This window comes from Populus nigra, chromosome 17, assembly GCF_951802175.1.
Source record: "Populus nigra chromosome 17, ddPopNigr1.1, whole genome shotgun sequence".
NCBI classification, from domain to species: Eukaryota; Viridiplantae; Streptophyta; class Magnoliopsida; order Malpighiales; family Salicaceae; genus Populus; species Populus nigra.
Genome location: NC_084868.1, coordinates 2,915,374 through 2,939,786, shown reverse-complemented (window position 1 = coordinate 2,939,786; position 24,413 = coordinate 2,915,374). Strand labels below are relative to the sequence as shown.

General features: G+C 31.2%; 2 protein-coding genes across 3 annotated transcripts; both read left to right on the top strand.

The window, feature by feature from the left end:
* Window positions 1–3,376: 3,376 nt before the first annotated feature.
* Window positions 3,377–4,171, top strand: LOC133676447 (josephin-like protein). The gene has a single exon (XM_062098088.1). The coding sequence runs from the start codon at window positions 3,572–3,574 to the stop codon at window positions 3,959–3,961; it is 390 nt and encodes a 129-aa protein (XP_061954072.1). The 5' UTR covers window positions 3,377–3,571; the 3' UTR covers window positions 3,962–4,171.
* A 15,143-nt stretch (window positions 4,172–19,314) lies between these two features.
* Window positions 19,315–23,792, top strand: LOC133677464 (signal recognition particle subunit SRP54 2). Of its 2 annotated transcripts, none has more exons than XM_062099543.1 (9): window positions 19,315–19,684; window positions 19,816–19,915; window positions 20,010–20,163; window positions 20,276–20,426; window positions 20,538–20,686; window positions 21,202–21,302; window positions 21,423–21,580; window positions 22,843–22,957; window positions 23,078–23,792. In XM_062099543.1, exons 1-9 carry the CDS (start codon window positions 19,454–19,456, stop codon window positions 23,404–23,406), a joined length of 1,488 nt encoding a protein of 495 aa, XP_061955527.1. In that variant the 5' UTR covers window positions 19,315–19,453; the 3' UTR covers window positions 23,407–23,792. The 2 variants fall into 2 exon arrangements, with proteins under 2 accessions (XP_061955527.1, XP_061955528.1); XM_062099544.1 differs by having other exon boundaries at window positions 19,544–19,680.
* Window positions 23,793–24,413: the final 621 nt, after the last annotated feature.

The window sequence follows — 24,413 nt, the reverse complement described above, 5'->3', positions numbered from 1 at the left end:
AAACATTCATGACATTTAAACTTACATATGACTATAATGGATGCATAATAAATATTTTAAACATGAATTTTAAAAATAAAATATAAGGGGAGGGTGTGCTCATTGAGCTACACCCCTATTAAAGTTTAAAGGTATACCTTGTAAAGGAACTGTTGATTCCTACTATGGATTATTTGTTTATTTATTGTTGATTTTTATCTTCTTTTCGATCCAAGATTGACCTTGATTCTCTTCTTTCCTTCTTTCTTAACTTAGTACACAATTATTGTAGCTTTTTTTTAAATAAGTTTTAGGGTTCCTCCTCTCAATCTTTCTGAGTTCCCTTTTTTTTTTCTTCGTGATTTTCCTCTAAAAAATCCCTCATTCACTACTCAAAAGCAGATGCCCTTTTGTAAGCAAGCTAATAACATAAATTTCAAAACCATGATGGTTTTTTCCAAAAGGTTATTAGGGAAGATTCCTTTTCTTTCTCTTCCAAAACCTTCCTCTCTGAAATAGATGATGTATGGTCCCTTTTCATTCTCTTGTAAACCAAAATCACATGAGAGAACACCCTAAGAGTCTTTTTTTTTTGTTATGGTGAATTCTTTTTCAGTAATAGATGATTGGGTTAGGTATTTTGTCAAGATCATTGTGGAGATTAAGCTATAAATGTATCATTACCTAAACCTTGTGAGGGGAATGTGATATATCATTAGGAACAAACCATACTAGATTTAGAGGTTTAAAACTCCATATTCATTGATTGGAAAGTGAACTCTTAATCAGCTTGAATCTGCTAATGCAGAGGTGGCTGATCAGGGATAAGATGTTATTGAGTTTATTGAGCCGAATGAGGCATAAATGTGTGATGGGGATACTTGATCCTTGTAGAGCAGATGTTTCTAAGTCGAGTGGTGGTGATCGGATCTTGTGAGGTGGTCGGAGATGCTATGTTCATTTGTCTGAATATGGCAACTCGATTAGCCTTCTTAGCTGAAGGAGATGATAAGAGGGTTAGCCAACGTGTCACACATTTCTTCATTAAAGTTCGAGTGATGCATCATTCATTTAAATCCTAAAAAATAAGGTTCTTAAAATAGGATTTTAGGAAATTTTCATTCTAATCCCCGCCTTTCTAATTTAAGCGTATGAATCCTTAATTGACCTTAGAACTTCTCAATTTTGGCAATTACACCTTTAGAAACATTGATTAAAATCCTTTAATTTGACCATCCTTTTCCATTTGCTTTTTGGCCACCAGATTATACAATTTCACCCTTGTCAACCATTAAACTCTCAAATTCTTTCAAGTAGACCACTGATTTGATTAGTTTCAGTCCCTGAACTCACGTGCTTTATGCATTTTATTCTTTGGTTTTGAAGTTCTTCAACTTGACCCTCAATAAGCATTTAATATTTAAATTTCTTTCAATTGAATCCCTGATTACACCAATTTAGCCTTCCAAGTTTCAATTGGGTCCTTAATCTTCCAATCTTTGTGAATTGATTTGAATTAGGCCTTAAAACTTGATTTTTCTTCAATTGATTATCTTAATATTTCATGTTATGTATTTTTGTTGAAGAATAATTTTAAATAAAGTTTTAATCTTAAAGTAGGCTCCACTTTTTTTTAATTTAATGCTAAATAAACTTATTCATTAATAAGAAGATAAGGTTTCGAGTCCGAGCATGTTCACAAATACACTTGTGAATTAGTGAGGTGGTTGTAATTTGAATTCAGGATTTCTCCTTCTATGCCATCCTAAAACAAGGGGTCAAAATTTTGTTGTCCAAAAATCTATAAGCATCACTTTCAATTCAACCACAGCTACATGTGTACGATACCTTAGCCATTTGCTTTCACGCCTCTGCTGTTTTCTCTTCTGTCTTCAAGATGGTCGGCTGATTAATTGCTCGTCCAAGACTGAGAGAAATGGGACATAAAACTGGGACCTCTTATCTCCCCAGTCAAAAAAATAATAAAAAAATAAAAAATCACCAGCAAACAGATCTGTTCATCAGGAATTTTCTTCTGTCAAAATGACAGAGGGAAAGGAAAAGATGGGTTCCATAATGTTCAAGCCATGCCCACGCTTCCACATTCAAATAGATTCCCTCTTGAAATGGGGACATCATTACTAGAATTCCTGATCCTTTTGGAATCATGATGGCCAACAAAAGGCAAAGCAAAGGGTAGGTAGGGCCACAGGAAGCCTAAAAAGCAACGCTGACGAGAAGAGTATCAAATTCTGCCCCTCTTCTGTCCTTGGTTCTCTCTTCTTTTTTACCTCATTTCACTCCCTCTTACCCTGTTGAAGGCTCCACCACCTCCTCTTGCTTTTGACCAAACCTATTTCTTCTTGGTTGTGTTGAATTCGTGGATGCACAGCAAGCCTATTGTTCATACTTGCTTCAGAAAACGGGTTTTTAAATTATTTAGCCTGGCTAGCACATGCAGACCTTGAATTATGTAACGTAGCTGTAATGGTTTCCTTGACTATAAGAGCGAAACATTGAATTCTTAGTGTTGGCTATTAAATATAAAGTTCATACATCCTAAAATGACCATCGTGACGCAAATACAAATGAAATAATCAAACACAACTAGATCATATAAACCAAACCGATCATGTTACAGGGATCAATGATAATCAGACAATTTTGATTCACATGGATCAGAAGCTACCACTTAATTTCTCCATATTTTGAAAATGAGCATCCTAAATAGTATCTAATCATAAGGCATAAGTCGGGGAGTATATTGTCGATTGGTATGTACAATATGTAGAATACGGGTATGTACAATATGTAGAATACGGTGAACATGCCATGTACATGTCTCATGCATGGCTACACGTATTCCCTTACGAAGTGGTGAGAAGTTGAACCAAACGGCTGGCTGGCTGGTTATTAGAATGTGTTTATAATTGTGGTGTAATGTGGTTTTTAAAAGTATTTTTTATTTGAAAAATATTTAAAAAATAATTTATTTTTGATATTAATATATCAATATAATTAAAAAACACTAAAAATAAGATTAATTTAATGTTTTTCATACTAAATATATTTTTAAAACATACCTAAATATAGTTTTTATCTGGTTTTTTTTTTTAGAGTGTAGTTCAAATGGAAGTTTGCACAAATTCAAAAAAAAAATTTAATTATTTTTTTATGTTTTTAAATGATTTTGATGTGTTGGATATTTTAAAAAATAAATTTTAAAAAATTAAAAAAATTATTTTAATATATTTATAAATAAAAAATATTTTAAAAAACTAAATATCAAATACTCTGTACACCTCATAACAAGTATAAATTTTCACAAATTTTCACAAATACAACTGTCTATTCCTCCTTTCGATGAGAAGCCTTAATCCAATATTTGACCTGACCAGTATCTTCTTTACCTTCTCTTTCTGTCACATTAATTTTCATCAATAAATACCCCCCACAAACTTACCAACTGCCCCTTCTTGTTCACAACTCTCCCTCCTCCCCTCCCTCCCTCCCCTCCATGCACTGTTTCTTTCTCTATCTCAAAACAAGCAAGGGTGTTTTTCTCATTGGAACTCTCCACTACTAGTCCAAAATGTCACGCAAAGCAAGCAAGCGATTAAGTTTCAGTCCTGATGAAAATGATAAGCCAACAATCTTTCTTAAACATGGAAGTGGAACAAGGGTAGGTGGAAACAGGAAGAAGATTGCTGGAATTTTCTCTTTTAGGCTTCCTAGAACCTCAAAATTTTCACCAGCAAGACTACTAAGGCGCCTCGGAGCTAAGGTAGCAAGAGCTCTACGTTTTGTGTCCATGGGAAGGAAATCTTCACGTAAGGTTACTTCATCAAGTTTGCCAAGATCAAGATCACTTGCTGAGGCAGTAGACTCTCAACGAGCTGAAGCTATTGAAGATTGCATTGAGTTCCTAAATTCTTCATCCTCTTTGCAGAGGTCAAACTCAGTTTCTACAAATTCTTATTAGACTTTGCGGTCAAGAGAAAAATATGTATATGAAATGAACAAAAAGTTCATAATATTTCATTGATCATTAGTAGTTTCTTAGTTTCTAATAGAGAAGTAGGCAAATACACGAGGAATCGGTACAAGTAGCAACAGCCACTGATATGTTTATGCATAGAGTTCGAGTATCAAGAATCTTTTGCATATATACGGGGTTACGTCTTGAGTCTAATTCTCTCACGGCATAGGATACACCTTTGAAGCCGAACAAGACAATAAGTTTCATGTATGACACTTCGACAGCATACAACTAATGGAAACATGACCATTCCAAGGGTGGGCCAACCTAGAGGGTCGAGCCTATCTAGCACTAAAAGGCTGAATCACTATCATGGCAATTACTGATCAAATATCCCATTTGTGGATTCACTTTTTTCATTGTTTTCTTACGAATAAATTTAAATTAGCCAGCTAGCTCAATACACTCTATCACAGTGCTTGAGTCATGGACGCACAGTGCAGACAATGCTTTCAATAATGGGAACGGTTCAATAATTTTCCCGTAATCATGTCCAAGCATTGTTCTTGACACTAATTTGTCTGAACATCATCCGCAGAGAATTTGATAGAAAAAAGTAGCACTATGAGAGAGAGCACTTATCACTAATCATTGAATGTCCAGTAATAGCACGCTAGCTAGTAAAAAGAAAACTAACAATTCCAGATTCATTTCCTCATGTGCAAGGAATAGCATGAAATGACACATATAACAATTGACTGAGAGCTTTCGAAAGTTCTCAGATGCAATAACTTGAAATTTTATAATTTCAAAAGCTCTCTTACAGGGAAGGGCAATTTGGGATCATATGGAATCCAAGCTCCAGAAAGTGCTGAGTCCTTGGCACTTTCTGTTGGTGATTAAACTTGTTTCTTGAAAACCAAGAGCATTAAAGTCAGTATTAATAAACTGACATCAAAGTCAATTTAACGAGTCAAATATTCATTTAAAATCTTTCAAGTTTGTAAAAGTCTATATATATATATGAAATTATCATAATAAAAAGTGTGAGAGTACTAATTTTTAGTGTCTTGTATTAAAAAAAAATGTGTATAGCAAAAGCTTCTTATGAGTGTTATACAATTCCACCTCCACTTCTAAGTGATATTTTCTAACAAATTTGGTACTAGAGCTTGAGAATAACCATGGTTTCTAGTAATAACAGTACTCAAATTCATATTCCTCATCTTACAAAAAGAAAAACCATGGTTTCTAGTAATAACAGTACTCAAATTCATATTCCTCATCTTACAAAAAAAAACTTATGATTTATGATGTATTTAGTACAAGACATCGTTGAAATCACAAAAATTATAGGAGTTAGTTAAAGATGATTATAATGAACCAGAATCAACAAGAGAATAGGAAGCAATAAGCAATACCAAAAAAAAAACAAGATCTGAGAGAATCAAGAAAGAAGAATAATAAAGCTCTATTCACCTTTTATCAAGGGCTTGATGAAGCAACTCTTGAGATGGTGGCCCTTGCAAAGATTTCAAAGGAAACATAATTCTTAATAAGACTTATAGTGAAGTTGAAAGGGTAGAAAGGGTACGATTGCAAACATTGAAAGAAAATTTTGAGAAGCTAAATAAAGAAAGTAATGAAACAATTTCATATTACTTCACAAAAGTAATCTCTTTAGTACATCAAATGAGAAGGAATGGTGAAAATATTGATGATGTTCGTGTGATGGAGAAGATCTTAAGGTCTTTGGATTTATGTGGTAGTAGCAATTGAAGAATTAAAGGATTTTGAAGATTTGACAATAGAAGAACTTATGGGATCTTTGCAAGCCCATAAACAGAAAATTGATAAAAGAGAAGAAAGATCTCTTGAGAAAATATTACATAAAAATTTAACTATAAAGAATGTTGCTAGATCTAGTAGAGGATCGTTTCAAATAGGAAGATTCTTCTACATAATAGGAAGAGGAGGAAGATCATCTACAAATCAATAAACTTATGGAATAAGAAATCAAAGTTTCAACTTCATAAGATGTGGTAGAAGAAGAGGAAGAAGTCGCAGTGGATATTCAAATTAAAGGAATAATAATGCAAATGTTCAATGTTATAATTGTAAGGAGTATGATCATTTCGCTTCAGATTGTTCACAACATAAATTTAAAGATAAAAGTGTTAACTTTGCCGAGAAGGGACCTGATTATGAAGACCTGCTTTGTTGTTGGCTTGTGGAAAATTTGATGGTAGTAACTCCAACACATGGTATTTAGATATAGGAGCATCTAATTATATGTGCGGAATGAAGGAAGTATTTTTTTTTTTATCTAGATGAGAATTATATAGATAATATTACTTTTGGAGATCTTTCACAAAGACTTGTTGAAGGAAGAGGCAGAATTCTAATTGAGCTTAAGAATGGTAAGCAAAAGTTCATTTCAAAAGTGTTTTACATTCCAGATATGAAGAGTAATATTCTAAGTTTGGGACAATTTCTAGAGAAAGGTTTTGCAGTGCAGATGAAAGATAAGAATCTGAGAATTTTTTATGAATCTAGAGTTGTAATTGCTTCTGTAAGAATGACAAAGAATAAAATGTTTCCCCTAGATTTGAATATATATCAGTCAAACTATTTTAAGGCAGAAACAATCAATATGTCAAATCTTCGACATTTGCGTTATGGTCATTTAAATTATGGATCATTTATATTATTAGAGAAGAACTAAATGGTTCTTCAAATACTAAAGATAGATCACACAAACAGAATGTTTAAAGTTTATGTAATGGAAAATCAGAACACGAAGCCATTTCTAAGAAGAAGTTTAAAAGCATCTCAGCCTCTTGATCTAGAGTATTCAAACATGTGTGGCCCTACCAAACCTATTTTAATTGGTGGTAACAGGTACCTTCTTACTTTCAGAGATGATTTTAATGGTAAGATATGAATGTATGTATTAAAATAAAAGAAGAAAGTGTTAAACAAATTTAAAGAGTTCAAAAACTTAGTAGAAAATCAAAGCGAATGCAAACTGAAGTGTCTAAGAATAGATAAGGTTAGAAAGTATATTTTACATGATTTTGATGTTTATTGTAAAGAAAATGGTATTATGCATCAACTTACTATACCTCAAACCCTACAACATAATGAGATGTCTGAAAGGAAGAATGGAAGCATTATGAATATAGTTAGATGTATGTTGAAAAAAATGAAATTGTCTAAAAGAATTTTTTGGAGATATAATAGTGTGTGCTATGCATCTATTAAATAGGTTTTCTATAAAGAGACTTTAGAATATTACACCAGAAGAAGTATAGAGTTTGAAGAAACCAAGAGTTAAGCATTTGAGAATTTTTTACGGTATTTCATATTCCAAAATCTAAGAAGAAAAAAGAGCCAACCTTGAAGATAAAAGCCAAAAATATATATTGCTGGGATATGGAGAAAATTTGTATGGTTCCAAATTGTATAATCCAATAACTAAGAAGGTTATTATGTCAACAGATGTGAAGTTTAATGAAGAGAAACTATGCGATTGGAATATTGAAAATCAATCATGGAGACTAACAGTAGAAGAAGAACAAGTTCAAAATGACAATGAAGAAATCTAGTCTGCACCATCTCCACTTATTTAGGTTGATACTCTTGCTAGTCCTTAAAGGAAACATACAATGCACTACACATAATCATAATCCTATACAAGGTAAAAATATAAATATAAAAGAAATTCCAAAATCCCATAATACACCCCCTTAAACTGAAGATGAGGACTCCACACAAAGCTATGATCATAAATAGGCAAAGAAAGCATGAGGAAAAGGTTTTTAAAAAACATCACGTAATTGATCTTAATAAGAGATAAACCAAACTTGAATCTCTTTTTTAGCAACTCTATCATAAATAAAATGATAGTCAACCTCAATATGCTTCATAGAAGAAAGAGAAACAAGATTCATAGATAGATATATAACACTCAAATTATCACATTATAATGTAGTCATAGAAGTAGAAGGAAGCTAAAGTTCTGAAAACAAAGAACGAGTCTATAAAAGTTTAGTATATCATCAACTAAAGCCTTGTATTCGATTTCCATCAAAGAGCGAGCAATTGTTCTTTATTTCTTAGACTTCCATGATATAGGTGTATTGTCGAGATACACAAGATAGTTTTAGTGGAATTTTGATCACCAACACCGCCACCTAATAGGTATTAGTGAAACCATTCAAAGAAAATGAATATCCACAAGTGATGTGTAAACCATAGGAGGTTGTAGCCTTTTAATAATTCATGATGCGTTTGACCCTAGCTTAATGAGCATCAAAATGAGCATGTATAAACTAACATGCCTTATAGATAACATAACAGATATATAAGGTTTGGTAAATATGAGATATTAAAGAGAACCCATGATATGTTTATAACGTGTATGATTAGAATATAAAGCACTGAACATCATGACCAGCTTAGAAGAAGATGATATATATGTCAATATGTTTACAAGAAGATATATATGCTTTGTAAAGGATATCAAAAGTATACTTGTGTTATATGAGCATGAGTCCTATAAAGATAGGTTTAACTTCAATTCCTAAGAAGTAATGCATAGAACCTAAGTCTCGCAACTTAAACTTTGAGCTTAATAAATCAATCAAATGTTTAAGCATAACCAAAGTGCTTCAGGTAAGCAAAAAATCACCAGTATACATATGTAAGCAAAAATATATCTCCTACAAATAAAATGAATAGAAAGGTATCCATTTTAGAAGTATGAAAACCAATAAAGAGAAGATAATCACTTAAATGATTGAACCTTACCCAAGAAGCTTGTTTCAACCCATACAAAGACTTATAAAAGTGACATATAAAAGGAAATAGGAGGATGAATAAAACCAGATGGTTGTTTCATATACACCTCTTCTTGAAGTATCTCATTCAAGAAAACGTTATGATCATCAAGCTGATTAATCAAATAACCGTGATATACGACAATATAAGAACTAATCATATAGTAACATGCTTAACTGTAGGACTAAAGGTTCCTAAATAATTAATTCCCTACTATAGAGCAAGTCCTCTAGAAACTAAACAAGATTTGCATCTCTTAATGCTACCATCATCTCACCTCTTAATCTTATACACCTAATGACTACTAATAACATTCATAGAAGAATGAAGGAAACTAGAGTCCATGTACCGTTTAAGTGCAGAACATTAATCCTCTCTTGCATAGCATGATGCCATGATGAATATTTAGCATCGTCCTAAAAGGTCATTGATTCATATTTATGAGGAGAAGTGATCCAAGAGACTCAAGAGAGAGTTATACAAAGATTAATAATCTTGGTTTTTTTAGGCAAATGACCATGGAATGCTATCATGGGATTTGAATCAGAGATATTGGGTTGACATTTATAACCTACTTACGAGAACATTTAGAGATATTAACCACCATATTTAACTTGAAAGATGATAATTGTGAAGGAAAACTTAAAGTTAAGCTAGACCGTGCAAGAGGTGATGGAGAATGTGAAACTTGATGACATAAAGAAATAAAGTTTGTAATTTGAGAAACAGAAACTATACTTGGGCAGTGATCAATAAAGGAAGAACCATGTGGAGGTAGAGTATCACGATATTGCTTATTGAAATGGATCGAGGAGAGGGAGTATGTGTAGAGAATGGTTTAGGATATTGAGATGGAAAAAATGTCAAATATGGTAGAGATTTACTTATGGATAATGTAGGTAATGATACTATCTATTAAGAATTTTCAAATAGGAACATATTTTCATGAAATCTAAAATGTCGAGAAATGTATATTCATTTTAAGGACAAATCAAGGCATCAATAACCCAAGAAACCCATAAGAAATAGATAAAAAAAAATCTAACTTATGAGCATTGTATGGATGAAAGAATAGAAAACATATACACTTGAAAGTACGAAGAAAACTATAACCCGTGGAAGATTGAAAAAGGGTTTCAAATGGTATGTTATAATTTTCAACACAACAATTGACATACAATTAATTAGATAAACAGATGTTTCAAATGCATAAATCTAAAATTCTAAGGTGTTTTTCATTAAACAAGAAGTGAGATTAGTTTTCACAGTATATCAATGGAAACTTTTAATAGTATTATTTTGTTCATAAGTATGAAGACAAATTATTCGATGTTGAATACCAACGGTTTTAAAATATGTATTTAATTTTATATATTCACCACCTAATTTTGTTTGAATATATTTAATTTTTATAAATAATTTTTATTTAATATGAGCTTGGAAGTTTGAAATACAACAAAGACATCAAATTTTGCAACCAAAGAAAAGAACCATATTTATTTAGTGTAAGCATCCTAAAAACTCATAAAATAACAAAACCATCAAATGAGAACATGGTGGAAGGTCTCGAAACATCACTAAATATCAGTTCAAGATGAGCAAAAGTTTTGTACCTATAGGTCTTAAAGTCAAACACGGTGAATTTCATAAAAGACATGTTGGATAATTAAAATTAAAAAAAAAAATTGACATGCAAGACACTTTTTTATTAGACACTAGAAACTCAAAATTCATAAACTAGGATACTCAAGCTGACAATGTTTAATATCATGAGAGGTAAACACAGATGTTGATAAGAAGGCTTGAGGAAAAGATATTATAGAAAACTCGAAGATAACATAAAGGTTATCCTTCCTCTAACTAGGAAACTCCACCTTCTTGGTTATTAGAACCTTGACATAGAACATATAGCTGTATGATCTTGGAATTTGACAAGAAAGCAAAAGCTTTTTAAAATCCTTCATATGTTGAACGATGTCTCACAATCAACCAAACTTCAATTGATAAGAAGGAGATGAGAGCACTTATAATTAATTGATTTTGTTGTTTTTATTATAAAAAAAAGGTTAATCATTAGATTTGTTCTTTTGGTAATAATAATATATGAGGAAGAGCACAAGTAAAAACCATCAATGATAAAGTATACATGTCTTAACCCAATAAGTACGACTTCATTTACATTCTTCAATATAAAAAATTATTATTGATCAACTTTAAAAATATAACTTGATGGGCATTATAGAGGGGGATCACAATAGAAAGATTAGGAGAAGTCATGATTTGATTATGATTAGGATCCATAAATAATTATGCTAAGATTGTGCTCTAATACCAAGTTAGGAACTATAAGAGATATGGTTTTCTAAGTATAATAAGAGGCTTCAACAAGTGATAGCAGTCATCCTCTTATATACATATGCAATAAAAAATTGCTAGAAAGAAATATAGGTCACCTGGTGAAAGCTCAACTTCCCTTGGAATCTACAACACTAGATTTAAGTGGAGAAATATGAAAAATAAAGAAAGATCACAGCTAGAACAAAGCAACCAAATGGAGATAGAAGTCTAAAAGAATATGTTAAGCTCATTAGCCTTATTGAGCACGCACTATTAGCCATACCATCAGGGGAAGGGACCTACAACTAAAAGCAAACTCATATAGAAATGCCACAATACCCTAATGTCCACTCAATGTCATAAATGATGTCAAGGCAATATGCTTTTGCCTACCAAACTAAAGGGTATTAAGCACTTCTTTTGAGCTCTAATTCATAATATATTTTTCATATGTAAGTACACCACAAGTATTGTAAGCATAGGTTACTCCAATTATTGACCTTACCATTGAAAAAACCTAGAGGGTTAAGATGGTAGAAAAGCTTGACTCTAAAAAGTTATCTGCAATAAAAAAAAATAGCTTTGAGTAATAGAAGCTCTAGACTTTTATAACCTAGTAAAGGCAATTGAAATATGTCTTATGCCCAACATCGTAATACCTAAGACATCTAATGTGCATGAGTTTATAAATGCAGTGGCACATAGTATCCTATTATGCATCTATGGGTATATTGCAACAAAATGGATGAGATAGTTCATAACAAGAAGCTTATAATCTACTTTTTTCTATGAGAGTTTAAGTGGTATAGTGCTAAGTTGATACATACATCAAGATAATACCAAGATCAAGAGGTAGAGGGATTTGATAAATGCCTTTTATAAAGTAGTATAAGTTCAATATAGATATAGCTCCAAACTACTTTAATTTATAAAATATGGAAAAAAAGCTTAAAAATCCATTAGAGAGTACGCCCAAAAATTACGCAAAGTGGTTGCACAGACCCATCCTCCACTAATTGAAAAGGAAAAGATAACACACTTCTTAAATACATTTTAAGCTTCGTACTTTGAATATTTGGTAGGTGGTTTGACGTGGTATTTTATAGATATTGTTATTGTGGTCGATAAAATTAAGTAGATAATAAGGGTAGGACAAATCTCGGACCATTCTGAAATTAACAAAAAAAAGAAAGGTTTAGAAGTAAAGAAAAGACAACAAGGTGCATTAGGTGGAAACCAATCACTTTTAAACTAAAAGTTATTGAAATAATCAATAAAGATCCAACCAACAAGTTAATACCAATAACATCTATCTTTAACCATTCACTTAAACATCATCAAATGCTATATCCATCACCAATCTAAACTCATCTTCATAATTTTTTTACTTACTAGCCAAACAATTTCTTATAAAATCAACCATTGTTTAACTAATCAACATTAGACAACCAAGTTCACCCAAAAAGCCTAATGAAAAAAGACATTACCACCTCTTTTTTTACCTATGAGATAAATGTTCAAAAAGCTCATTAGCATTGGATAAATTGCTATTACCCCACACCACCTTACCCTTATTATTGCAAATGTAAAACCCGAAAAAAATATATAAAGAGGAATGAGATATATTTTTTAAAAGTAAAAGAAATTAAATGAAAAGAAGGTATTAAATAATCAAAAGGAAAGATTAAGAAGAGACTAGATTTCAAATAAGAAACAAGTGGGTTGAAAGTGATAATACATGAAATTGTAACAATAAATATCCCCTTTTTTTTCCTTAAAGATGGCCGACAACTTTGGAAAGAAAGAAAAGAGTGAAGGTTTTCTTGAAACTTCTTCAAATTTTCTTATAATTCCTTATAAAAATACATGAAAAAGGTTGGCTTATGATGATTAATAGAGGTCAAAGTAATTGAGTTGTTTAAGAGAGTTCTATGAGTTTAAGAGTGAGAACAATGGTTAAAGAGGGAATGAAGAAAGAGAAGGATATAAGATTGATTTTTATTTTACATTTCTTTTGAATCTTTGTCATTTCAATGTAAGTATTGCTTATATTGTGCTTAATTTTGATAATTCTATGAATGAGAGCTTGAATGATGTTATGTATAATTATGGAATTTTAAACTTGAGAAATTTGTTGATTTAAATTGTAATGTTGCTAAAATCTTGTTTATAAGCATAAAAGAATTATTTAAATTATGTATAATTAGTGTTAGTTGAATGGGTTGATGATGAAAACAACATGATATTTTCTCTAGGGTTTTTGGCTAAGGAGTGAATGAGAGGGATGAGTTGAATTAATTTAAATTGATGTTAAAGCATGTTCAAATGTATGAAATGGGAGTGGGTGATGAGTAAAAAACAGAGAGGATTTTCGGCAGAGGGATAAAAAAAGAAAGAAAAATTGGTAGTTATGGTTAATTCATACAAGTAAATAAAATTTTGAATTAATTGAGAATATTTGAATATAGCTTGAATTAGTGAAAAGATTTGATCGTTTGACATGAATATGAGAATTGTGACTTTTTTAAGTATAAGATGTGGATTGAATGCAAATTTAAAATGAAACTCTTATGATGAGAATATTAAATTTAAAATGATTTTTTTTATTATGATGATATAGGAGAGGTTGTAGTAGCGACACAACATTCAAATCTAGTTATATGACAATAGACTCCAGATGGGTGTTTTACACCTTTATAGTTAAAGAATTTACTATAAGTTAATATGGACTGTAATTTTCTTTAAATGCAAGATTTAGTTGTAATAATTAAAAATATGAATATGAAAATGTGGAATTGAGTTATAAAACCAATGTATTGGCTTCTGAATAGGAATTTCAGAATGATTGGCAACCATAAGAATTATCTAGATTGATTGGTATCCAGTTAGGATTACCAGATTGAATGGCTTCCGAGTAGGAATGCTAGAATGATTAGCAACCATAAGGGTTAGCCGAATTATTTAGTATCCAGTTGAGATTATTGGATTGAATGGCTTTCGAATGGGAATGTTAAAAGGATTGGCAACCATGAGGATTGGTCGGATTATTTGGTATCTAACTGAGATTATCGAATTTAGTGGCTTCCAAATAGAAATGCTAGAGTGATAGATCATTGAGGGTCTTATGGAATTTTTATTCAATCAATAAGAATGGGATTGCAGTTGAAGGAAAGTAAAATACTGTAGTTCATGAGGAGTTTTAAAGTAATTTATAATAATAAAGATTTTTGGTAATGAAATATTGATCTTTATTTCAGGTTCTTTACTGGATCGCTATGAGGGATTTTCAGTCATTATTCTTTTGTTGTTGTTGAAAGGTGGGAATTTCTACTAATTATGTGCAGTCAAGCTTTTGTATTGTAAACTCTTGTATACATTTTGTGTTATGTAGCTAAAATATATAAGTTTCAAATATTACATTAGTAATGGTATGTAAAGAAGAAACTCACTTTGAATTTTATATATATAATTTTGAATTAGTTCAATGCATCTCATTTATTAATTTATGCTATTTGTATTTGTTGTTAACATGAAATCAATGAAAAATGAGAGATGATATAAGGATAGGTGAATGAATGAGTTAGGGCTTATTCAAGTTGAGTATTGGTCCAAAATGATTGGATCGATTTTGTGTTAATTTATATTTTTTTTTTGTAAATATATGATTAATCTTAAAATAAAACTAATATTTAATATACTGCACAAACTGGGGGACCATTTAGGATTACCAAATGTTCGATTAACTGATTGATATGAGAAGCAGTAAAATTGACTATTGTTTAATTCAATCGATCAAACTGGTTAACTGTTTGTTCGACCTTTAAAGGCACTGGTGAAATTTAGTAGCATCTGGTTAACCGATTGGTTGTGTGAATATGAATCAGTTGATTGTTCTAACTGACAGTGAACTATTACTAGAAAAAAAATACCCTAGTATTGCATTAACCATAACTTATCATGATGTAAAGAATCAATTTAAAAATTAGAGATGTTACAACAAACCTAACCACAAATATGAATCCCATACTAGTGACATCGAGCATAACATTGAAGATTGTAATACCTTTAAGTGCAAGCTCTTTCATCTTATTAAGGCAAGTTAGATAATATTTTATGGGATTTTATATACCTAAATGTAAACACAAACCCTTTGCTAAACCACATTATTACAAGGAAGAGAGGTGTAAGCATGATTTCCACTAACTTTAGGTATGAATGAAAATGAGCCACCTTGAAAATAATAATGAGTAATTTGTTTGAAATGTTATCCCAAATAAATTACCTAAGGGTACCCTCCAAAACATAAGTTGGAATCCTAACAAGTACTGTAAGTCTTATCATGAGTCAGGGAACAATATCGATAACTATGATGAATTTCATCATGATGTTGAAACCATGATGATCCTAAGTATGCTATGATTTAATAATAACGAGGTTGAGAAAAAGGTTAGAAGGCTATCTTTCTAATGAGTAAATGTTAACAAAGTGAAGGTATATAGGTACCAGCCAAATAAGAATGGTCCTCTAAGAATGATTCTTTCTATACCAACCTACACAATCACTAGTAACTATTATGATTTGCCTTATAATTATAAGTACATCTATTATAATAAAGAGCCATACACTATCATAGAGACTAAGATTGGAAGTTTGATAACAAATAGAATATTTTTTACTTTAGGAGAGTTAGAAAGGCAAATAAAAGTAAAAGAAAAAGGTAGAACAAGAGTTTGCCAATGATGATGATAAAGCCACTAGTTTTCTCAAATTGATGAGACATGGTGACTATAGTATGGTTGACTAACTAAAGAAAACCTTAGCTTAGATATCCCTAATCTCTTTTATCTTGAGTTTAAAACCATATCAGGAGATTATAAATAAAGCATATGTTCTTGAATATATCATATCTGATTCTATTAATCATATAGTGAGAAGAATCCAATCCACCAACTATATGTATGTCTTTGATGATGAATTGGGTCTAGAAGGTACTAGCATAAGAATTCATTGCATATCTTGGTTAAATGCAAGGATTATATTATAGAAAAGGTTTTGATAGATGATGGTTCAGCTTTTAATATGCTTTCAAAGAAAATTTTGGACCATTTACTAGTTGATGCATTAGATTTTATGTCATTTTATAAGTGATTGTGATAACTTAAAGGGTAAGAACCCTAGAATCTACAATCAAGATAGAACACGATTAAAAAAAAAATCAAGTTGAAAAGAATTTGACCTAATGATTACTTGAACCAAATAACCGTACTTATTGGATGAAAAACCTCGATTTGTTGATTATAACAAGCTAATAACCAAAGGTATAAGATTAAAAACTAGACGTGTTGATTATAATGAACCAATAAATAATGGTTTAAGGATTAATGCCGTAAAAAACTAATCTTTGATAAGTTATATAGGTTCTATGAAGAACTAAGAGTAAAAAGAGACTCTCCCACACAAGTTTTATTTTTGAATAATCAATCCATCTCCCTAAATATAAGATAAATAACCTTATTTATAATAGGTAAAACATCTTAAACAAGATTGAAAAATTAACAAAATAGTTCTAAATAAAATAGAAAAAATAATCGTAAATAAACTAGGAAAATATTGCAAATCCCAAATAGTAATTTTTAGGCTATATCGCAAGGCCTTCTCGATCTACTAAATTTCAAACTTATATGAAACAAAGCCTTTTAATCCTCTAGAAAAATACTAGCTTGATCTAATGATTGAATCAAAAGTTATGTCCATTAACATAAAACTATACATTAGAAAAATAAGCTCAATCCAAATGTAAGTAGGAAAACAAGTTGAATCCACAATTCTTGCAGGAAATAAGACCTAAATACCTTGAATTAGCCCATTGGATGCCTCTTTAATCTTCTTAGCTCCTAACCTTGTAATAAACCCAAATGACACATGTAATGAATCTTGTGGTGTTACTTGATGATTCTCATCATTTTTTCTCTCCTTAAAAGGATTCGGTCACAAATCATCACCTTTCTTTGATATTGACTCGTTTTTGGAAAACATATTTGAAAGCTATAAAATATATTAGTAATAAAAACCACATACTCTCTTATATATTTTCACCTAAAGATATGTCACTTCACTCATGTTCCACTTTTAACTTGGTTTTTTTCAATTTTATTCTCACACCCTCTTACTTTTTATCACTCTTAACTACCCTATTTAGTTTTTTTATTGAACTAAACAAAAATCTATAAAAAAAAAGTCACCTTACATAGTTTAATCAATTAATGCGACAAGGCAAGATTTGAATCAATCGATTTGATTGTCCTTCTCTCTCTCTCTCTCTCTATATATATATATATATATATATATATATATATATAACACTAACACTAACACTAAATTGATATATAACTTTTCCATTTTTATCAATGAAATCGCAAATTGAAAAACTAGGATAAAGTTGAAATTAACAAAGGATACATGATTCAAAACATGAAAAAAAAAAAAGAATTTAAAGATATATAGATATATAAAACTTGATTTTAGAGCCAAGTTTTGATACCAACTTATACGAACTCGAAGGTTAAGAACCTTAGAACTCATAATTAAGATTTCTTTGTAATTTCTATTTATGGTTGAAACCAAATTTATCATTTTTTTTCTTCATCTTGTTTCTTATATATAATTAATAAAAATGCAACATTAAGCTAAACTAGAGAACAAACTGAAATTCAAGACACAAGCACTAGGGTTCAACAATTTTAAAAGAACTAAACCTAACAAAAAACTTGATCTTTTTATTCCTAGTGTTGTTATTTATTTGTTATAAGATTTTAAGAATGTGTTTTTTAATGATGTTCCTAGTGGTTTGCCACTACTAAAAAGAATAGAATATTAAATTGATCTTGTACCCTGAGCTGCGATTTCTAATCAACCAGGCTATAGAAGTAATCCTGATAAAATAAAAGATCTTCTAGGACAAGTTAAGGAGATGATGTCTAAAGGGTATATAAGGAAGAGCATAAGTTCACGAGTAATTATCGTAGTACTTCTTCCTAAAAATAATGGATGTTAGAGGATGCATGTTGATTGTTGTACTATCAACAACATTACAATAAAGTATAAACATCTTATTTCTAGGCTAGATGATATGTTAGATGAATTGCATGGTTCATAGTTTTTTACTAAAAATAATTTGAAAAGTGGATAGTATCATATTAGAGAATGAAAAATTGCTTTTAAAACTAAATATTAATCATATTGTTTGATCTTACTAATGTTCTTAGTACATTTATAAGATTGATGAATCATGTTTTACATGTATTTATAAGCAAGTTTGTTGTTTATTTTGATTATATCTCAGTATATAGTAAAAGTATAGATGAACATATTAAAAAATTGTTTTATGTATTTAATGCTTTAAGAAATGAAAAACTATATTTTAATTTAAGGAAGTGTACTTTTTTCAAGTAAAAATTATGTTTCTTAGATATGTTAGTGCGAAAGGTGCAGAAATGGGTGAGAAAAATGTGGTTGATTCTTGTAGAATAAGTTGTTAATTTTTTTTTGTTTACATGTTGAATTGATTAAAAAATAATTGGTGAGAATTAATAAATTTGAAATTAATAATTAAATGAAGTGAATGATGAATCATTATTGATGAAGTTAAAAATTGTTAGTATTGTTTAGATTTTGTTATGTGATTTTGATTTAAAGATAATGAATAATAAAAAATATTATTAAAGAGTGAACAATGTTAATATTATTTGGATTATGATGATTTGATGAAGTTGAAATTAAAAATTAAATAGTTAAGTAAAATGTTTTTAGAATTTATATATACATTGTATTTTTCATGTATGTTAAAAATGTATTTTTAATAATTTTAAAAGATGTTTTAATTTTTTTGTAATAATAATACTTACTAAAAAAACAATAATTGAAAAGTTTTATATTAAAACAAAAAATAATAATGATATTTTTTTTAATACAATAAAAATATGTTTAGAAGTATGGTAGCGATTATTTTTTTAAAATATTTTTTATTTGAAAATATAATTAGATAATATTTTTTTTAAAAAAAATTATTTATAAGATGAATATGTTAAAATAATTTAAAAATATAAATAAAATATTTTTTGAAACGAAATTCCCAAAATATATAAATAAGAAAGGGACTGACGACATCATTTGGCTTTCCTCAAAATATAAAACGACAACAGACTAGAGAATAGAAGAGCTGTGTCTTCGTTACTCCTCTTTCAGGCGAAAACCTAATCCCCAAATAATCATCCGATTTGATTTCTCAAAACTCAGTCAAATCAAATCAACAAAAAAATGGTGTTGGCAGAGTTAGGAGGGAGTATATCCCGAGCAATCCAGCAGATGAGCAATGCTACAATCATCGACGAGAAAGCATTAAACGATTGCTTGAACGAGATCACTCGCGCTCTTCTTCAATCCGATGTTCAATTCAAGCTTGTTCGTGATATGCAAACCAATATCAAGAAAATCGTCAATCTTGACGATCTCGCCGCCGGTCACAACAAGCGCAAAATCATCCAGCAAGTAACCACCACCTTTTTTCTTACAAATTTTTTCAATGTTCAATCTTTCTTTTCCTTTTTTTTTTAAAATCCCGAATTAATTCAATTTAATTAATAATAATAATAATAATAATAATAATAATAATAATTCAGGCAATATTCAACGAGCTGTGCAAAATGTTGGACCCAGGAAAGCCATCTTTTACTCCAAAGAAAGGAAAAACTAGTGTTGTTATGTTTGTTGGTTTACAAGGTATTTCTATTTTCTTGGACTGATTTTTATAGTTTTTTATTTATTTATAAAAATAAAACAGGAGTAATGAAGTTTTTTTATATGTATAATTTAGGGTCGGGGAAAACAACAACATGTACGAAATATGCGTATTATCACCAGAAGAAAGGGTGGAAACCAGCGCTAGTTTGCGCTGATACTTTCAGAGCTGGTGCTTTTGATCAGCTGAAACAGAATGCTACTAAAGCTAAGATTCCATTCTATGGAAGGTAGGTAGGTAGGTAGTGATAGTTAATAATTGTAAGTTAGTGAATTCAATGCCTTGTTGTTATGAATTGAAAATGGTTGGAATGCAAATTATTGTTTTGTTGGTGTGTACAGCTATATGGAATCGGATCCTGTTAAAATTGCTGTGGAAGGTGTGGAGAGATTCAAGAAGGAAAATTGTGATCTTATAATTGTTGACACTAGTGGGCGGCATAAACAGGAAGTTGCGCTTTTTGAAGAAATGCGACAAGTTGCTGAAGCAACGGTATTTTTCTTTTTTTGTTGGTGGTTTTACATGATCTGGTTACCACGCTAGTAGTCACTGAATGTCATTGGCACTAAAAGAAATGTTTCTTTTCTGTTTTGACACTTCCAGAAACCGGATCTTGTTATATTTGTCATGGATAGTAGTATTGGTCAAGCTGCATTTGATCAGGCTCAAGCATTTAAGCAAAGTGTTGCAGTTGGAGCTGTGATTGTTACCAAAATGGATGGTCATGCTAAGGGTGGTGGTGCACTTAGTGCGTGAGTATTTCTTGCAGTTTTGTACTCACCCACTCTATATTCATGGTTTGATTAAGTGTGTTGAGGAAAGATCTTACACCAATAAAGCTGGCATTTTTTATTTTTATTTTTTTGATAATGAAGATATCTTATCACCTTCATTCTATACAGGATTAACTTCCATATACCTTTAAGTTGATATTCTGAAGTTGCTGCATTTGGGATTTTTTATTTTCTTTTGCATGTATTTCTTTCATGTGTCTATGTCATGTCCTTTCCAGTTGTTGGAATGAAATATAGGTATTTTTGTTGGGACATTGATACCTAACTAATGGAATGCTTACAATATAGCCATTTCCCGATAAAATAATCATGTCAATGTTGGTCTAAATTATCTTTCCTTCATGTTTGGCTGTATTTAACAGAAGCACAAAAAAAGACTTTGCTTTTGGATCACCAACATATATTTCTTGATTCATACTAAGCTTCCTTTTGTTTAAATATCTATACTAATTGTTTTAGTACAATGTGTGCAGTGTTGCAGCAACAAAGAGTCCTGTCATTTTTATTGGCACAGGAGAGCATATGGATGAGTTTGAAGTCTTCGATGTTAAACCTTTTGTTAGTCGGCTTTTAGGTATGCACCTCCCTTCTTTCAGTTTGACACCTTTGCTCTGATGATGTTATTCTGCATTTGAAATTTGTTTGGGTGCTCATGATGCTTAAAGTCCTTCCATAAAAATGCTTTTCCTACCAGGTATGGGTGATTGGTCTGGTTTCATGGACAAAATCCACGAGGTTGTTCCTATGGATCAACAACCAGAGCTTCTGCAAAAACTTTCTGAAGGGAACTTTACCTTGAGGATTATGTATGAACAATTCCAGAATCTACTAAAAATGGGTCCCATTGGGCAGGTTCTCATTTAACTCCCCTGTTAATCTTTGTTACGTGGTGTTCTATTTTGATTATTTTTATCAGTTGTGTCTATGGTAAGGGAAAAAAATGTTTTCTTATCAATAACTTCTTTGTGACTGCCATCATATCTCATGTAAGTGCTAGTTTGTGGATAGTTGAATAACATTTTCCCCTTAACATGTTCAGAAAAAATCTACCATCTTAGGAGAGTTTCTATTTTGTTATTTCTCATTCTGGCTTGATTCTAATATGAATTACAGTTTGTAATTGCCTGCTCTTTTGTCAAGTAGTAGACTGAAATGTTTGAATGCATTAGGTATTTATTGCCTAGGATATTGTCCAATTCATTTAGTTCCACAATTAAACTTTTGTGGATCAGAAATTCTTTATTAGATAACTTGTTAACTACTATCAGATTAAACTCCCAACTTTTTCTTCCTGTCACTTCTCTCAGTGCTGTAGTCCAATCTCTCACAAGTCACCAGTTCCTGTGAACTTTAGCAGAGCCTCTGAACTTTGTTTTGGCAGAAATATACTTGTGTAGAGATATGTCCTGGACTTTTTATCTTCTAATCTCTGATATTCACAGGAAATCAATAAGATTAACCCAATATGCAATTAATGGATGAGCTTTTTTCTACAAGAAAATGCTCTTGCATCATGTTCTTAAAATGATACAATTTATACCCAAGTTAGATACAAGAATCTGACACTGGAAACTGGAGGTAGCTTCGATAGCAATACATTTAGGCCTTCCCTATTTTTTCTCACATGGGAAAACTTTTAACAAAAAAAAAAGGGAAGTGATATCTCTTATGCATTTCTTATCCAATTTGATTGCTGCTTTAGATTCAGGTCTGATTTGATTTGTTGCTATCCACACTTTAACTTGTTTGACTACTATACCTCAAAGAATGAAAATGAGAGAAGCTAGTGAGAGGGAGGCAAATGGTGCAGAAAAAACTGAAAAGAAAACAGAGAGAGAGAGAGCTTTTAATCTGTCCCGAATTAGTTTTATACAGTTGCATGAACTCCATTTTTTTGCATGAACAATTCATGACACACTAAGTTGAACCATCCATTTAAATGAGTTGGGCCGAGCAATAAACAATAGTACCATTCAAGGTAATAAAGGCTTGAGTATAGTGATGTTACTGTCCATGCTGACTGAAATGCTTCTCTCCCTCAACCCTTTCTCCCCTTCTTCCATTTATTTGAGTTGCGACTTTCAGCTTATTATTCCTTTGGTCTCCTTGTGTAGGTATTTTCAATGCTTCCTGGATTTAGTTCTGAATTAATGCCAAAAGGTCGTGAAAAGGAAAGCCAGGCAAAGATTAAGCGCTACATGACCATGATGGATTCAATGACTAATGAAGGCAAGTAATGCAATTGATATATTTATGTCAAGGATGTTGTCTCTTGGACATTGAAAACATAATTGTTGATTGAAGCTATGGGGTTTTTATCTAACATCTATTACTGCTGATCTTTTACAGAGTTGGATAGTTCAAATCCAAAGCTTATGAATGAGTCACGTATTATGAGGATAGCACGGGGTTCAGGTCGTTCAGTTAGAGATGTAATGGAAATGTTGGAAGAGTACAAACGACTTGCTAAGATCTGGAGCAAAATGAAGGGACTTAAGATTCCAAAGAAGGGTGAAATGAGTGCCCTTTCTAGAAACATGAATGCACAACACATGAGCAAAGTTCTCCCACCACAGATGTTGAAGCAGATTGGTGGTATGGGTGGCTTGCAAAATTTGATGAAGCAAATGGGTTCTGCCAAGGACATGATGGGCATGTTTGGAGGTGGGGACAAGTAAATGTGTGATTAGAAGTTTAGGAAACTATAAATGAGTTAAATTGGTTTTTATCCATGACTGAGCATTGCCTGGCTGCATAGGAAGAGGTATGGAATGGTTTAGTAGGGAAATGGTGCCTCCAACAGTTTTTAGCAGACATTCTTGAAAGATTAAGGCCTTTGACTCAATTCGTTTCATTTTTCTCCTCCCTTTTCTGAAACAGCGGTGCAGTCTTGTAACAGTAACTGTGGCCGTTAAAGTCTTTCCTGTTTTATTTGTATTTATTCAAGGCGGGTGAAAAAAAGTGTGAAAAAATAGATGTCATGTCTAAGCATAAAAGGATGTAGAGCTAAAGATGTATTAGTGAGGATTTTGCATAATAAATTGGGCTTAATTTTTTCTTGTCAGAGTTCCATTCGAAGATGCTTCGTGAGAATTTTGCTTTCTCACCATATCTTGATATTTGCTCTACTTTCTTGCCCATAATATCTTCATTTCATCTGCAATCCTTACTTATAAGTTGACGGATTAATCTTTTGCATCTATAAATCTTGCCAGAGGCTGTTTCTCAGGACTGTGATAGGTAATTTTCCAGGAAATTACTCTCACAAAAGACTTGAACCAAGAAAGTTAATGTCGAAGCAAACTCAGTAAACAAAAATTACCTTCCATAAAATTGTCGTAATGCAAGTTTTCATGCCAAAGAGGTGACAGGTAAACCAGGTCCTTTCAACGTGAGAGACTAGGGATCAAATAAGACAACTGAACAAACATGCAACCCTGTTACTGTGTTGTCAGCACCTTTTATTAATAACAAATTGCCTTGGATTCCTTACAATTTCTTTTTATCCCTTTATTATGAAGAAACTCTAAAAGGTATGGGTTTTCACTATAGTAACTTACTTTGAAAATCTCATTTTATCCTTTTAAAAACCATCAAATTAATTAACTAGTTATTTTGGGGTAAAATAATATTTTTATAAGAATACATTGGTCATTGTTAAATTCAATGGGGTCAAATTGATTTT

What these genes read in the sequence shown, in the direction of transcription:
- LOC133677464 (XM_062099543.1), top strand. Translation starts at nt 19,454, where the DNA reads ATGGTGTTGGCAGAGTTAGGAGGGAGTATATCCCGAGCAATCCAGCAG. An exon ending in AGCGCAAAATCATCCAGCAA is followed by an intron (nt 19,685 to 19,815) that starts GTAACCACCACC and finishes ATAATAATTCAG; the next exon opens with GCAATATTCAACGAGCTGTG. An exon ending in GACAAGTTGCTGAAGCAACG is followed by an intron (nt 20,427 to 20,537) that starts GTATTTTTCTTT and finishes TGACACTTCCAG; the next exon opens with AAACCGGATCTTGTTATATT.
- LOC133676447 (XM_062098088.1), top strand. Translation starts at nt 3,572, where the DNA reads ATGTCACGCAAAGCAAGCAAGCGATTAAGTTTCAGTCCTGATGAAAAT.